This window comes from Coenobita brevimanus, chromosome 57 (assembly GCF_032717465.1).
Source record: "Coenobita brevimanus isolate Jiangsu-jjx chromosome 57, ASM3271746v2, whole genome shotgun sequence".
Lineage (NCBI taxonomy): Eukaryota > Metazoa > Arthropoda > Malacostraca > Decapoda > Coenobitidae > Coenobita > Coenobita brevimanus.
Window position 1 is genome coordinate 39993902 of NC_137010.1, and position 17854 is coordinate 40011755.

The following is a 17854-nucleotide window of genomic DNA, read 5'->3' on the forward strand; positions in this document are numbered from 1 at the left end:
CAGAGTATAGGCAATCGTTCAAGCTAGCTGATCCCTTGGACGCTTTACTACTACAGTTGAATACTATCCTTATGGGAGTAGTTACTGAATCCTTGTTTACATCATGATGTGGTTAGTAGTGTCCTTCTTTGTGGTTAACAGGGTATTCTACCTCTTCTATAAATTTATTCTTCAATTGGTCCTTTATAATATTATCATATATGGTTAAATGTTCTGGTATATCTCTCAACTTTCTTAGAAGAGAATTTAACTGAGCTTTAGCTGCTTGGTAATTTGTTGGCAACTCGGAATGATTTAGTTTCCATGGTAATCCTACCCAACACTGTCCATCCTTAAATTCTACAGACTGATTATACAAGTCAAAGGTTATTTTATCTTCAGGGGTTGGTTCCTCAGAGTGTATACCTACACCGTCTAGGTCCCACAGTTTGTGTACAGGTTCAATATTTTCATCCAACAAGTCATTTATTTGAGTAGGTTCTAATTCTGCACCTATTCTAGCTGCCATCAATGACTGTGTGGGGTTAACAAAGACTGAGTCCACTAGTTTGGCCTCTCCCTTGTTTTGGAATAGGCAAGTGACCCATAATAAGGTTACCTCCTGGACTCTTGAACAACTGTACCTTATTCCTTTTGAAAGTCCTATGTAGGAATCTTCCACAATAATCAGAACCAATTATCATTTTTATGGGACCCACAGTATCTGATTCCACATTCCGTTTAGCCAACTTTATCCCTGAGCTTTGTAGATGATCAGAGGTTTCCTTCAATCCCTTTATGTATATACTTGTCTCCATATTATCAAGCACAGCTGCTGTTATACGGCATTTATATCTGCCTAATTGTATTACAGGTCTAACTAAATCAAAATTCTGAGCTTTCTTAGTTGTTAAGAATCCTGTAATGGCTAGATTTACCTTGCCGATAACTGGTAACTTTAATTTCTTCACAATGTCTGCAGAAATGAAGTTTTCTGAGCACCCGTATCAAACAGGGTATATACTAATAGGTTTCTTTTCTCAAACAATACCGTCACATCGGCTATGTGTACTGAAGCTGGCATTACTAATGAAGCATTCCCTTTTGCAATTGTCATATTGACGCTTGCAGGTTCAGGAACCTCAATTTTCATCCTAGGGCATAAAGCACTATGATGATGACCTTTTTTGCATTTAAAACAAAGATTTAATTTAGTCTTACAGTCCGCAGCAGTATGTTCGGAGTTCATACAGATTATACAACACCCCAGTTCCTGAAGCTTTCCTACTCTAGAAGCATAATCAGGATACCGCTGACAAGATGGACTGGAATGTTGCTCACCACAAAAAACACAAACTTTCCGGTCTTTTACCATGGAAGGTTTTACTTCCTTAATATCCTCAGCATGTCTATTCCTTGGCTTTAATACTTTATCCTCAGCCTTTAAGGAGCTAAGGAAAGTACCTATCTCTTCTTTAGGCACATACTTAGTCTTCTCTGATTTAGCTTTCCCAACCAGTTGGTTAGTGGGTTTCTTCTTTATTTCAGTTTTTTGTTTGACCTCGGTAGTTTTTACAGTTCCTTGCAAATGTTTACAGAGTTGCATCAAGCCTTTCTCAATCTCTTCACAGGAGAAATTATCCTTTTGGTACTTACCATACAAAGCATCTTTGGTTTTCGGTGGTAGCTTTAAGGACACAATTCTTGAAAGCACCCAATCTGATGTCTTAATATCTTTGTAAGTACCTAAGGCCTTTAATTTACAACTTAGTGTAATCCTAAAGTTTTGCAAGGAATCAAAATCGTGTCTAGGCGTGGGTAATTCAATTAGAGCTTTCAGCAGTTGAGTTATAACTTGCTCCCTGTCTTCGTAATATTGTCTAAGGATGGTCAAAGCCACATCATAATTATTTTCTTCTACTGGTAATTCTTTTATCAGTTGATAAGGTGTTCCTTTGACCTGTCCTAACAGATACGTAAGTTTGCTGACTTTAGGGAGATCTGTTCTATCGTGTACCAAATATCTGAACTGGTCCCAAAAGGATTTCCAGTTCTGCTCCCCATCAAATTCCGGAAGCGTTATTTGTGGTAACACAGCTCTAATCTGCTGTGCCACAACTTGTGTTTCCGCAGCAGTGTCAGCTAATTTTGACTCTAGTGTCTTTACTACAGTTCAGTATTCTTCTAATTTGTTTTCAAATTTCGTAGTTTCTGACTCTAAGAGTTCCTTATTCACAGCCTTTACTATAGCCGCTTCTAAAGTTATGTAACTCTCTTCGTACTTATTCCATCGATCTTTCAGGATATTTAGGAAATTATTTATTTTCTCCTTGGACAGAGGTATTTGGTCCAACGACTGGTTACAATCATTTATGGCTCTAGTTACCCATCCTGCCTTACTACTAGAAGATCTTTGCAATAAAGAAACAGACATGTTGACTGAATTCTAATTCAATAATTTAATTTTGAATTCCAAGCACAAATTTACCTCAACTTTGTAATGATCTTATTATTTTAAATTTTGAAGAGGGTAGGGATTAGGTCCTCTTTGCGCAAATTGTCCCCCTGGGTTGTTAAACCTCTATGGTTGCATTTATCCCCCCTCCCAATTTCGAAATATTCATTACAGCTCAGCTAATTATTCATTTAATTTCGAGGAGTGTAGGGGTTAGGTCTATAATTTCAACCTATCCCCCAGGGTTATTAAACCTCTAGGGTTCTATTTCATCCCCACACTCAATTGCCGAAACACCCATATTCCCCGAGCTCAGAATTAATTACCTCTGTACTCCATAGGCCCACCCATAGCTTGTACAGCATAGAACTCTCCTTTCTTATGTTCTACATAATTTATAAATTTCTGCACAACCGCTTCCCTACCATGACGGTTCCAATTTATACCATCAGCTTTCAACATTGCTTGGAAGGGCTTGGCATTAAAATGTATGAAATCCCTTCCCTTCCTGATCCGTTGCAACTTCCTCTTCACAGCTCTGCTAATTAATTTATATGTTCCATAACAAACTGGAGAGCCATATGGCAGGTTCCTTGGCTCGAGGAGGGTTATGGGTACTGAGGATTTACAAGAGCCCTCTATGGCTCCCACCACTGCTAAAATATTCTCCACTACTTCACTGACCTCCACGTCCTCATGGATATCATTTCCTCCAAGGAATAGGACAATACGGTCATGCTCCCAATCTAATACGGCATTCAGCCTTTCATCTTCAGAGAAAGATTTTGCCTTTCCTCCCGGAGCTCGATAGACATGTATGTCCACGTCCTCCACTTCAACCGAACGTGATAGTAAACTGTGCTCAACAAAAGCAACTTTAAACACATTCAGCGCCTCGACACACATCGGCTTTCCTCACTCAGGGCCCCAAAAATGTGAAAAATGTTTAATAGTTATGGTAAACAAATCGGGGCCCTCTTTCTGGGCACCAAACATGTGAAAAATATTTAATGTATACAAGTCGGTATCCCTGTTGTGGTACCGCTATGTAAGAAATTTCTGGTAAACAACTCGCAGGTCGTTACTCTTCCATAAAGTTGTCTTTAAGTAAATCAAACTAGTCTCAGAGTTAGGTGAAACATAACTTAACCTTAACTCACCTACAATAACTATTTCTCTTCTATCTCATAGCTAATCCCCCTTTGAATTGGCCAATTTGTAAAGGTTACTTAGCTAGTGAGGAGGGAGTGATCGATAACCGATGACGATGGGCTGCTTAGTGTAATTGCTTGAGCAAGCAAGCGTCCTTAACCCGCCCCGTCCCGACGACGTATGGGTACGTTGCAACGATTTGCATTTGCCAGTCCCGGCGACGTACCAGTACGTCGTGCAATTGCAAGGTACCTAATTTGCACAATTTTCAATTTTCGCACGTGATTTTTCGTATGTATACACGGGACACCTTCCTCTATTCCTGTACAAGATACCAAGCAGGGACAATGCCTTACACTGCATAACCTCCCCCCTCCCCCCCTCATGCCATTGTCTTGGCAAAGGACCTGTTACCAGTGACCTGGCTAGTAAAGTTATTCAGGGCCAGAGTGATTCCCCAATCGATGACAATGTGGAGGACAATGTTTACATAGCATTAGAAGAAGAAACAGCCAGAAATAATGATCAGGTAGTGTGGCAAAAATAGGTCAGGTATGGTGATTAGTTAGTGAGTGAAACAATGCTTATAATGCCTTTATTACTGCTTGAAAACCAATATACTGTCATACTACATATACATTTGTACCAAGTAAATAAATTAATACCGTTTATGAGTGGATAAAATAGTTACCCTCCCATAGAACTCGTTTTCTTTGGTGCCAGCATGTTAGAAAACCCACTCAGGTAAGGAGGAACTCCTACCTGGATTGGGCACTTTAAACCTCAGGTGAGCAATTTCTCTATGAATTTTCGATGTTTCTCACCAAAAGCGAAGGTTTTAGCCAAAAAAAAAAATCGAAAATACCTCGGGACTGGGGGATGTCGGAGGTGCGGAAAACCTCGGGACGTGACGGGTTAAGGTGCGTATGTACAACCGTGCTAGCTTGAGTATGACTAGGAAAAGAGTGCCATGTGTGGCAGGATCTACCTCCCTCATAGAATGGTAGGTTGCCAGCTATTAATTAATTACAGTACTAAATACAGTTAGATTACATCATGATATGTACAGGGTGAATCTAACAAATTAATCTTAGTTTTACTTAAACTAAAGTTAAACCAAGTATTCCATTAAACTGTGTAAATATCGTAATTCCACATCTGCTTAACACGAGAATCTTTCCCTACTTGCCACGTCATCTAACGCGCAGACGCAGTTTAGGTCAGTGGAAAATTCCATATAATTACATGTATTTACAATGTATAGTTGTCCACGAGGGTTAAACGCAGTAGCATTTAATTTATCAATAACAAGAATTATTAAAGAGAACGTAATTTCTGGGTTATAAAAACCGCTTGAACTGTTAACAACGATCTCAAGTTTTCCTCTGCCTTTAACAAGGGATAACTCATACAAAATGTAGAAAGTGCAACCGCTCTGGGGGAAAATATTTCCCACACTTTATATTATGCGACACTGGATCAACCACGGCACCCCTGATGTCCGCCAACGCAGTACGTGGCCAGAAGAACGTTCCCAAAGTTTATTACCCTGGCGGGGCACGAAACCTCGTTCTTCAGTGTACGAAAACGCACACTTTGCCACTGTACCACAGAGGCTCCACACACACACACACACACACACACACACACACACACAGATATATATATATATATATATATATATATATATTGCCAGACGCCTTAATCCCTTATACGGGTTGGCCACAAACAAATCGCCTCCACGTCACCCTGTCCCCCGTCATTTCACTGCCCTGCTCCCAATTCACACCCCCTTCTCTCTTATACCTCTCCACTCCATCCCTCCTTCTCATCGTTGGCATTCACCTTCCTCTCTCCCCCTCCACCTCACTCACATAAACTTTCCTCATCAGTCTCTCACTCTCCATCCTCTCCACATGGCCAAACCACCTCAGTGTGTTTTTCCTAATGCTTCCTATCACATCCACATCCACACCACAACGCTCCTTTATATCCTCATTTGTCAGTCTGTCTGTCCATGTGACTCCACAGGCTCCGTTCAAATAACTCATTTCCACTGCTATCACTCTTGACTTGTGCCCCTCCAACAACGTCCAAGCTTCACTTCCAAATGTCAGAGTTGGTATCACAATACTGTCAAGTAATAACTTTTTCACTTCCCTGTTTCTTATCACTGCCTTCAAGGAACCAGCAACCTTTCTTCCTTGTTGCACCCTTTCAAGCACTTCATCCTCCAAACTTCCATCCTTACTCATCACACTACCAAAGTACTTAAACGCACTCACATTTTCCATTTCCTCATCATCCACCCTCACTGTACACTCACTGACTACACCTCTCTCACACACCATATATATATATATATATATATATATATATATATATATATATATAATATACTGGTAGCCATGTGTGTGTGTGTGTGTGTGTGTGTGTATTTTGGGCAGCCAAAGCTCCACACTCAAATCGCACCAAAATTGGTACAAAATCGCAAAAAATTCGCTGATGTGAAAAAACGTGGTCCCATCACGACTGAAAAACTCTTACAATATTTAATGAGCTATCAACGTTTGACCAAAAAACGCCACTCCTGATGTGAGTGCGTGAAACTAGGGTTGCGTTCACCGTAGAGTTTTTGATGGCTTTATATCTAATATACTATAGCAGTAGCTGTGTGTCTGTGTGTGTGTGTATTTTGGGCAGCCAAAACTACATATTCAAATCGCACCAAAACTGGCACAAAAATCGCAAAAAATTAGCTGATTTGAAAAAACTTGGTCCCATCACGATTGAAAAACATTTACTATATTTAATGAGTGATCAAAGTTTGACCAAAATCGCCGCTTCCGGCGCCCAGTCAGTTGCTGTGGCTGAGTGGTTAATATATCGGACTTGCATGCAGACAACTTGGGTTCCATTTCCAAAGCTGCAGATAACATGATCAATTGGTTTGCTGCAAAAAATCCAAGTGACAACGTTAGACTAGAACAGCACATAAATGGACCATCATGGGCCCTCTGATGTCGTCTTAACAGCTGATGGTGACAACGTTAGATTAGAACGACACATAAACGTCACTCGGATTACCTGAAATTATCGCAACACGTGTGCAAAGCGTTAGGAAATGAGTGAGAAGCACGAGGAAATGAGTATGAAACAAAAGAAAGCGAACGCGCAGCACGAAAGCCCTCAGCAGGAGCAAGTGCTGTATATATGCGCATGTCAAGTCACTTCCTGTCTTCAGAAATGAGTCATAACTCGGGAACCGGTGGCCGAATTGGACTGGAAATTTTTTCTTCTTCAGGTTAGAGTATTTTAATGGTACCTTGCTATAACAAAAATCTGCGCTACATGCGCCGTTTTTGCTGTGTTACGGTAACTAACCATGATAACAAGACTGTACTTTTATTTCATCATGAGCTGGTCCTATTATGGGTCTTCAGGTGGCTGTACAGGCCGATATCTGAGGCACATATCCTGCTGCAAATGGTACATGGAAAGGTCACGGCTCTAGCTGCTTTTGCAGTTCAGTGACGTGTCTTTCATGCTTCCTGCAGGCGCTGACAGTGGTCATAGTCAAAGGTATTCTTCATGGAAGTCCGCCACTTTGTTCTGTCGCTAGTAGTTCTCTCAAGGTCTTTGGGACTGATACCGCTGAATTGTAGATTTATTATAATAATGTCCTTATAATCGTAGCGTTTCCATGGGCGACCTTGTTGCCGATGGCCCATGGAGAGTTCGCTGTACAGCAGTTGGTGGAAGATTCTGGAATCACCCATGTGGATAGCTGGCCTGTCCAACGTAACTGCACATTTAGGGTCATCATTTCTATACTGGCGGTATGGGCCCTTTTGAGGATGTGAAGGTTTAACACTCTGTCTTGCCATCGGATTTTCAGAATGGAGTGAAGGCAGCGCATGTGAGACATTTCAAGCTGCTTGACGTGGCATCTGGACAGCGTCCAGGTTTCCATATCCGTAAAGGGGTAAGGAGAAAACTATTGCTCTGTCCACCAGCAGTTTTGTTGACAACCGGATGCTGTGATGCCGCAGCACTCTAGTGTGTAAGTGACCAAGAGCCTGACTAGCCTTTGAAATCTGATCAGTGATTTTTTTTTGTCCATGATCCATCACTGAAGATGATGTTGCCCAAGTACCTGAAGTTCTCCAGCACTTTCAGCCTGGAGCCATTGACAGACATACTGGGAACAGTTGTGTCTTAGCGAGGTGCAGGTTGATAAAGAATCTCAGTTTTCTCAATACTAAAAGTCAGTCCAAACAACTGCTAGGCCTCAGCAAACCTGTTAACGATCTGCTGAAGATAGTTTTCTGTTTGGGTCAAAAGTGCACAGTTATCAGCGAAGAGGGCTTCGAGGAGGAGTTTTCCTATTGTCTTATTCTTTGCATTCAGGTGGCGAAGGTCAAATAGTGATCCATCATGGCGATATCACAGGTATATGCCTTGGTCCAAGTCTTTCACTGCATGGTTGAGGGCACATGCAAAAAATAAGTTGAAGAGGACAGAAGCCAAGACATAGCCTTGTTTCACGCCATGTCTATCAATCAATCAATTAATCACCCAATCAATCAATCAATCTATCTATCTATCTATCCATCCATCTATTTATATATAACAGTCACCTTTCCATCCAGAGAGTCCGTGCAAATGCAGGGTGTCCCCGGCCTTAACGTAATAACTTCAAGAGGTGGTTGTAGTGTTGATTTTGAGTACCAAACGCTATATCAACATGGATGCAGTTCCTAACTGTTACGAAGCTACAATATTGATGACATTCACGGTGAAAATGATCTCCCTCATTCCTTCACCAGTAAATGTAGCTTCGTATCGACTTGGAATTGGACCCATGCTGATTTTTTAAAAACTAATATTCAGTTCTAGAATTACGCCCTGAAGTTAGTGCATCAAGTCCCTGGACACCTTGTATACATAACCCATGTGGTCTCTGCAAAAAAAAAAAAAAAAAAAAAAAAAAAAAAAAAAAAAAAGGCACCGTGACAAGCACAGAATACATGATTTGCAAATTATTAACAAATTTTCATCAGCCGATCAGTGTCATTAACGAAGTGACATCATTACAACAGCTGGTTTAACACTCCAGTACGATGGCGTCTGCTTTGCTCCTGGTGGACGATTGTATTCAGCTTAGGATTCCCCCAGTCGTGTAGGTATTAATGAAGGCTACATATTTAACTCCTCCAGTCCGAAAATTACCCTCAAAACTTTAACACTTTCAATCCGATGACGTATTTTCGGTCTATTATTGCCACTACCACAGGACTGTATGCGACTTAAAAACGCACTATGTTGTGAAGTGATTATTGGAGACTGTATTTAGGCTTGAAACAGCTCCTTGAATTGAAAAATCAGGAAGTAGCAAAAACAAAATAGAAATGATGTCCCCGAACTGAAAGAGTTGAAAATATCTTTTGGAGGTAACGGAAATTAGATACAGGGCACGTCACCGTAGTGAAGTGATTGATGCAAGGAAACAACTGGCACGTCGTCTCACCAGATCTCTGTAAACAAAGAAGCGGCATCGTCGCACCAGCTGATTAATGTAAACAATTAACCAGGAGGGAGCAACTTTGATCATTACCCTGATTACTTAAACATGAAAATGTACAGTGGCCATTTTTTTTTATTAATGAACGAAGTTGTAATGAGATTGAACTTTACCCCAACAGTCCAACTCCAGCTGTTTCCACGTTAACCCTTTCAGTACGGGGACAACTTTTATACCTTATTTCTGCCACCACCAGACGATTTTACTCAGCTTAAAGACGGACTTCGAACAGGAAAGATAGAACACGGCCTTTGTTGATTCACAACAAGAAGTCTTAAGTTAGATAAAATCGTCTGTAGGTAACTAGAACACACACACACACACACACACACACACACACACACACACACACACACACACACACACACACACTAAGGTGGCCAGACGTCCGGTGTCATATGCACGGAGTGACTTTATGCTGGAAGTTACCGTTCCATTCTCTATTAAGTCTAAAATAAGCTAACCTAACCAAACCTTAACTTAACCTTATCCTAGATCAACCTAACCTAAATAAACTTAAAGTAAACAAACCTTAATTCACGAAATGGCTAATTCTACAATCTGACTGTAAAATATATATATATATATATATATATATATATATATATATATATATATATATATATATATATATATATATATATATATATATATATCGACCTATACAGTAGTTACCTACAGGTCGATAAGACATCCAACTATCTTTGTGACACATTTATTTCATACAATGTTGTTGATAAATGGCACAAAATTTGAGATAACATGAGGATACTTTCAAAACAGAAGCTAAAAAGGGCACTCGGCGCATGCGCACTAAGCGGAGCGGTAACTTCCAGCATGTCACTCCGTGCATACGACACCGGCTTTAAGCCGGACGGTCCCGCTTTTGAGCAACCTGTCCTTCATCTGGTGCACCCTCACGCCTGACGTGCATTTGTCCTCCTTTTTTGCGGTGTGTAAAAGAAAAAAAGTTAAATAAATTACCCTAGGTACACACTACCCTACACACACACACACACACACAGTAATGCTGCATAATTAAACTAGGGAGGAGCTTCTCAGAAGAATGCACAGCTAAGTACAAAACATTTCTGACCACCAAAAAACTCTTGGAGGTGGCAAGCAGAGTCAGAAATACCACAAATAGACATCCAGGAAATCAATGGTGAGGACACAACTAACTGTAGTTTGTAGTAGGGTTTATTTGCACTTTGTCAATTGTTTCATTAGAAGCGAAGGTTATTATTCACTTCTTTCAATTCTTTATTTTTAATTCGAATACACACACACACACACACACACACACACACATATATATATATATATATATATATATATATATATATATATATATATATATATATATATATATATATATATATATATGTATATATCCATCCATCATCCAATCCTACGTTGCCCCATGAGGAGTGTAGGAGCCCGGGGCTAGGCAGTTGGTCCTGACATTTGAGATGAGAGTGACCAGCCTCACTCATCCCTGAGTGGCATTACGTGAGCAATAAACCCCAGCCACCCTTTGGATATAAACCTTCACCGGCTCAATCCGATTGGAGCACAATAATTATCCACTAAACCACCAGGCGCCAAAATTTGGTTATATGGTTACCACCCAGCGTAGTAAATTGTTTCCTGGTGTGCAGGAAACCGTTAGGCTTGCCACTCAGTGTAGAGTCACCCACAGGCAGAAGGACGAGGGAAAAGAATGAAGGAATGAAAGACAGAAGCCGATGGAAGGAACGAAGGATGGAGGAGAGGACCGTGCAGACACCCAAGAGCAGCACTACATTGAGTGAGTGGATGGTGAGCGCCCCCACCTACCACAAATAGATATATATATATATAGATATATATATATATATATATATATATATATATATATATATATATATACAGTATATATATATATATATATATATATATATATATATATATATATATATATATTATATATATATATATATATATATATATATTATATATATATATATATATATATATATATATATATATATATATACAGTATATATATATATATATATATATATATATATATATATATATATATATACAGTATATATATATATATATATATATATATATATATATATATATATATATATATATATATATACCGTATATATGTACTGTATGTATGTATCATTAGTATGCAGTGTCCTCCTTTTTGGAAATTTGGAAACGGTCACCCTAACACACACACACACACACACACACACACACACACATGAAGAGGTTGTTGTTGGTGGTGGGGCCCCAGGCTCCTGTGGACGAGAACCCGGTGGACTACAGACTAAAGGAACCCATTTTCCTGCAGGTCACCATCATCTGTTCGAGGGACAGGGCAGAGAGATATGGGACATTTCTGTCTGCGGCAACTGCTTGCTATGTTGGTGCCATCGCGTGAAGGTGTCCCTTCCAGTCCTGGGTTCAAGAGGTATCTGTTCTGTATAGGTAGGTATACAGAATTTCCCTGGCATCTGCATCAATCTTTGTCGGTCTGTCCTTAGGGTTTCTGCTGCATGCTGGATGCCGCAAGAAAACTGTGCCAACTGTCAGGAAGTTACTATCTATCTATCTATATACCTAGGATGCTTCCCACAAGGACAGGGAGGTAGCCGAGACAGTACGACACACTCCCAATTTACTCATCCACTCAAACACATTCATTCGCATCTTAGCCCCAAAGGGGAAAAGGGACAGATCCTCATCGCACCACACCGCACGAGGGTCAACTGCACAGTGCAATCAGTGACATCCACAGCAGGGCCCGACAGCAGAGCTGGTTTACCCCTGCCACATCATAATAGACCCATCCCCTTACCCGCACCTGAACTGATCAGCTGATCAGACCAAATGCGGGAGAATATCCCCTCAGGGCTGCTTCATCAGTTATTCATTAACAATTTCTGTCAAGCACAGCCACTCTTCCTCGCTCAACAGACATCCGTCTATCATCCAACGCTCTCATCACACTGTCCATCCATCCTACTCTTGGTCTTCCTCTCAGATTTACACCTCTCACATCAGATCTGGTTATCTTTTTCACCAATCGCTCATTATCCATTCTCTCCATATGTCCAAACTATCGCAAACACCCTCTGCTCAGCTCGATCAGCCATCTCCCGAACAACTCCACACATACTCCTCAGACACCTCATCTCCATTACATTCAAACTTTTCCTCTCTGCTCCACCCACATTCCATGTTTCAGCCCCATATAACGCACTCGGTACCACAACACCCTCATACAGCCATCTCTTCACATCCATTCTAAGCGAACGACATCTAAACACTTTTTTCACTCCTCCCAGCACCTTTCCTACTTCATTCATTCTGAACTTCACTTCTGCATCTATTCTTCCATCCACAGTAACAGTGACCCTAAATACTTAAAACACTCTACCTTCTCAAGCAACTCACCGTTCAAAACTATATTCATCCTTGTACCATCTACCAACCTTGTACACTTCATCATTTTACTCTCATTCTCATTTACTTTCAATTTTCTCCTTTCACACACCCTTCCAAACTCCTCTACCAACTGTCTCAATCTCTCCTCTGAATCAGCCACCAGTGCAGTATCATCTGCAAACAGCAACTGCCTCAGATTCCACTCTCTACCATCAACATTCACCAGACTCAGCCCTCCACGTTACACTCTTGCATTCACCTCCCTTACAACACCATCCATGTAAATATTAAACAACCAAGGCGACATCACACATCCCTGCCGCAGCCCAACTCTCAAGGGAAACCAATCTCTCACAGTATTTCCCACTCTTACACACGCTGTACTATTTACATAAAAACTTTTCACCCCTTTTAGTAACTTACCATCAAGTCCATACAATCTTAAATCAGTCCACAAATCCTCCCTATCAATTCTATCATACGCTTTCTCTAAATCCATGAACACCCAAAACACAACCTTGCCTTTTGCTAAATACTTTTCACACAATTGTCTCACAGCAAACACCTGATCCACGCATCCCCTCCCTCTCCTAAAGCCACACTGCTCATTACCAGTCACTGCCTCTGTACCCTCTCTAACTCTCTTAATTAACACTCTGCCATACACCTTATCTACAACACTCAACAGACTTATACCCCTAAAGCTAGTACATTCATATTTATCACCCTTGCCTTTATAAAATGAGACCGCACAAGCACTTGCCCAGTCAATTGGCACCATACCTTTCACAAAGCACACATTCAACAATCTTACTAACCAGTCAACAATAGTCGCTCCACCACCCTTCAGGCATTCCACAGCACACCCATCCATACCTGCAGCTTTCCTTGTTTTCATCTCCTTTACTGCCTCCTGCACTTCCTCCTTCATGATCAAAGAATCATTCAACTCTCCCAGCACATTTGTTCCTTGCCCCCTTCCATCTGCCACAATCTCAGCCTCCCTTTCCTCTTCTACATTTAACAATTTTTCAGAATACTCTGCCCATCTCTTCCTTACTGCATCCACCTCAGTTAACATCCTTCCATCCCTCTGCTTTTACTCGTTCTTCCTTCCCAGACTCTCCCTTTCGCATCCTTTTCATCTCCTTTCAAAACATTTTCTTATTCTGTTGAAAATTCTCAGTCAACAACCTACCCCACCTCTCATCTGCTGCCACTTTAGCATCACGCACAGCCCTTCTCGCCCTGTTCCTCTATTCCTTATACCTCTCATATGACACCTCATCCTTCCTCTGTAGCCACACTTCATATGCACGTGTTTTCTCAGCCACAGCCATACTTCCTCGCACCACCATTCACTTCCTTTTCTTACACCACCACACACTCGTCTCACACCACACACCTCTTCCACATACCCCACCACATCACTCTTAAACAACTGCCATTCCTCCTCCAAACTGCCATTTTCCTGATCTTTCACTGCGTTTCTCTCATCTTTCAATTTCTCCTGATACTCGATCATTTTCTTTCTTATCCAACTCATTCACTTTCAACACCTCCCTGCCACACCTAACTCTCCAAGCTCTCACCCATCTCTTACCTACTCTTAACTTACATGTAGGCAAACTTACATGTGGGCAAATTCTTATAGTATTAAATACTTCATAAACCAGGGCCCAGCTCTTTCTTTTTCGGAGCTAATGTCGGTAGTGACGTTGCCAATGAATCATAATATCAATTTCGACCATAAAACTTCAAAAACTGTAGCAACTATTGAGATTTCGATCAGGGATAATAGGCTTTCATTACTCATAATTAGCCCAAGAATAACCTCCTGTTGTTTGGAACATGTTTTACACGACACTTCTCAGCTGTTTATTTATATTCAATAGATGGGATGGCGCCTCGTACCAATTTACACTGGTCACCTGATGTAGTTGCACTGTACTAGAAGTTTGTATACTCTACTCACCTGATGTGTCTCTGCCACGTATTATTCGTTGGCGTATAACCAGCTGATGCATCGGTACCTGGGATTTGTTTACACTGATCAGCCGACGCGATGGATCAATAATTACACTGGTCAATAAAATTTTAACTTTTCTTGTCCCACGAACTAAAATAGGTGGACCTTATAGTTCTGTTTACGCTGAATTCGAATCTGTATTTAGATTTTTTCTATCAGGCACTGTTTTTAAGTGACAGAGTAAGTGTATATTACTTATTCATAAAGAAGGCTGCTATTACACTTAAATAACTTACCCCTAAAATGTAGAAGTGTATGATTTTCGGCTATATGTAGCCTCAGGAACATCCCTCCATAATCTCCAGCACTAATCTGCCAACGTAGAGGGGATCCACTTTCCTTGGTACCACTTTTCCACGTCTAAAATGTCCTGCTGAAATCCTTCGCGTGCTCATCAATGACTGCCCTAAGATTTTCCGGGAAAAAGTCTACGTGCGAGTCCAAAAAGTGGATTTTTGGACTCATATTGCACCCCAAAGCTTTATATGAAGTCCACAGATCTTTTTACATCACAGTACTTTTCTGATCTGTGATTTCGGAAAAAAATGTTTGCAAACTCTCTTAGCTGACAGCCATGCAGTGCTTTTAACATCATTTAGCTCCTCATCGAATTTTTCAACTCGAAGGAGTTCCCTGATCTGTGGTCCTACAAAAATACCTTCTTTGATTTTTGCATCACTGATTCTGGGGAATTTATTCCTCAAATATATGAATCCAAGGCCAGTTTTCTCCATACCTTTGACAGAAGTTCTTCACCACAACCCAAGATTTAATGTGCAGAAGGAGGCAGATAAATTTTCCTCAGGATCAGCAAGAGGAGGATTGAAGACATTCTTCTTCTCCTGGAGTAAGTGATGTGTCATTTTTGCTCACACTTTCTTTACATAATGATTTTTTCTTGTCCCGGCTGTCCAACTTACAGAGAAAGCAACAGAACTTCGCTAATCAAGTTGCATTCCGAGTAAAAAGTGCCACAACCTTTAGGTCAATAGCATACTGTACATTCCACTTAAAGTTCCCATACATACTCAATTTTTTCCAAAAGAAAACATCATGTTATCGTCAGGGAATCCTTCAGTGTTAGCTTGGCGTCAGCCGAGAGGAACGGAGGGCAACTTATTTCCATTGTGGAGTATAGAGCCGCTTCTCAAGCTTACTTTTGGTGAGTCAATAAACAACCGCCACTCATCTGTGTTATATTCGTGGCCAAGTGCCTGCATAACAAAACGAACATCATTGCAAAACACCAGGACCATCTTCAAGAAAGAAAACGTCATGGCGATCATGACAAAAACAAAATCTTTAGTTTCTTTCTGGAGAAGATTCCAGCCCCTTTAACCTGGAACTCCAAAAAAGTTTGGCTTGCTTCTTAGACAAATTTAAATCGCGAACGAGATCAAAGGTCTCCTTTTACTTAGCAAATGTGGCTCATTTGAAGAACAATTTCCTTCAAATGTTGGATCCATAGTGTCTTCTACTTGGTCTACTATCTCTATCACCAGACTCATCGTCACTCAGTGACATGTTTCTTGGAGGCTCTGGCACTGGTAATTCCTGACTGTGAGGTACTGGCCTCATAGCAGATGCTAAGTTGGGATATTTAATAGAATTTTGGATTCTGATGTTATTCTATTTATATTTGTCAGGCAGAAGAAGCAATCTGAAGCGTGATCCTCTCCAAACCATAGGAATGGAATAAGTCATTCTGCGTGAACCTTTTGCTCATGCTGTGAGAAGCCGGTGTTTTTAAGTGTATTCCTTCAAAGGTTTGGCTTACTGTTTATAGTGTCTGTGGCCAGAGGTGCTATGGAACTATCTTTTGTGTCTCGGAGTGGAATGTGTTTCTACGACTTTTCAGGTGACCATATACTAACGCTTAGGCTCATACGACTATCCTCAGCTTAATAAAAGGATCTGGCTCTAACGGAAAGGCACTTATATCAGGAGTTGTCCTCACGATTATAGGGATTACTGGCGATAGTAAAAAATTCAGGCTCCCATGAATCTCTCTCCCGGGTTAAATTAATCTATCTGACATCTTCGTGAGTGGACTACCATCGTTGTTGCGACTAGGAAAAATGTTCAAGATAAACCACTCTCAGTCTCTATCCCCATTTTCAGCTAAAATAAAAATTAGTTGAAGATGGCAGTGAAATTAGAAGAAAGAGTTGTCTTGAACATGAGAAAGTGAAGCTGTATTTTAAACTTTCTATGGAAAAGCCTTATATCTTTTGTTTTGCTGCCACCTGACCTTTGCATTCAGCTCTGGAGAGCATCCTCAAGTTGCAAGAGGTTTAATGAAGGCCACATGCAGCCCTGTCAGTTCAGAAAGTCTCTCTTCTACTAAAATGAAGTCATCATCATCACTCATCATCATCATCATCATCATCACCCCAGTGTGTCCCGTACAAACAGGGGTCTAGGGGCCCAGAGACTTGGCTACTCAGCTCGATATTTAAGGATGGGTGACCAGCCTCACTGTTCCCTGAGTGACATTATGTGAGCAAGAAACCCCAACCATCCTTCATATCGAAACACCTGTAGGCTCTATCCGTCTGGAGTGCCTTAACCCCCTAGACCACCAGGCATCTTTGGGTTATATGCTTACCACGTAGAGTAGTAAATGACTTTCTGGGTAACAGGAAACCATTTTATCTCGCCAATCAGTGTAGACTCCCTTGGAGAGAGAGAGAGAGAGAGAAAGAGAGAGAGAGAGACAGACAGACAGACAGACAGACAGACAGACAGACAGAGACAGAGACAGACAGAGAGAAGTATCACTATAATGAGTGAATGAGATGATGGGGATCCCCACCTAAAAAAAATAAAACAAGCTAAATGTACTCTCCAGAGTGCATACCTCCATAACGTCTATACCAGACAACTCAGATCACCACTAAAATTAATTAACTGTTGTCTAGTCCGTGACCAAACATACCCACAAAATTTCATTGAAATCCATAAATAAAACTTTGAGATATCTTGTGGACAAACACACAAAAAAGCGCCCTGAACTGGGACTCAAAATCAAATCACCACTATAATTCAACCAACTCTTTCTTGGCACATGACACACATATCCACAAAGTTTCACTGAAATCCACAGGTATCTTTTAAAGATATCTTGTGGACAAACTAACAGATGAAACTGCCACAGGCAGAGTTCTTGCTGGATGGATTGGATGGGAATTTGGATAAAGAAGCA

The 17854-nt window shown here is 40.8% G+C and overlaps 2 protein-coding genes across 2 annotated transcripts in view; one reads left to right on the forward strand and one right to left on the reverse strand.

Moving 5' to 3' along the window:
* The window catches only part of LOC145401970 (calcitonin gene-related peptide type 1 receptor-like), a 175720-nt gene extending 167934 nt beyond the window's left edge, over window positions 1-7786 (reverse strand). The window contains exons 1-2 of the mRNA XM_080274073.1: window positions 7743-7786; window positions 7152-7378 (exon numbers count right to left, since the gene is read on the reverse strand). Of these exons, the coding sequence (XP_080130199.1) occupies window positions 7152-7378; window positions 7743-7786 (271 nt within the window). The remainder of the gene's footprint in view (window positions 1-7151; window positions 7379-7742) is intronic.
* Window positions 7787-8709: 923 nt separating this feature from the next.
* Window positions 8710-17854, forward strand: part of LOC145401971 (calcitonin gene-related peptide type 1 receptor-like) — a 128877-nt gene continuing 119732 nt past the window's right edge. The window contains exons 1-2 of the mRNA XM_080274075.1: window positions 8710-8768; window positions 11524-11660. Of these exons, the coding sequence (XP_080130201.1) occupies window positions 8710-8768; window positions 11524-11660 (196 nt within the window). The remainder of the gene's footprint in view (window positions 8769-11523; window positions 11661-17854) is intronic.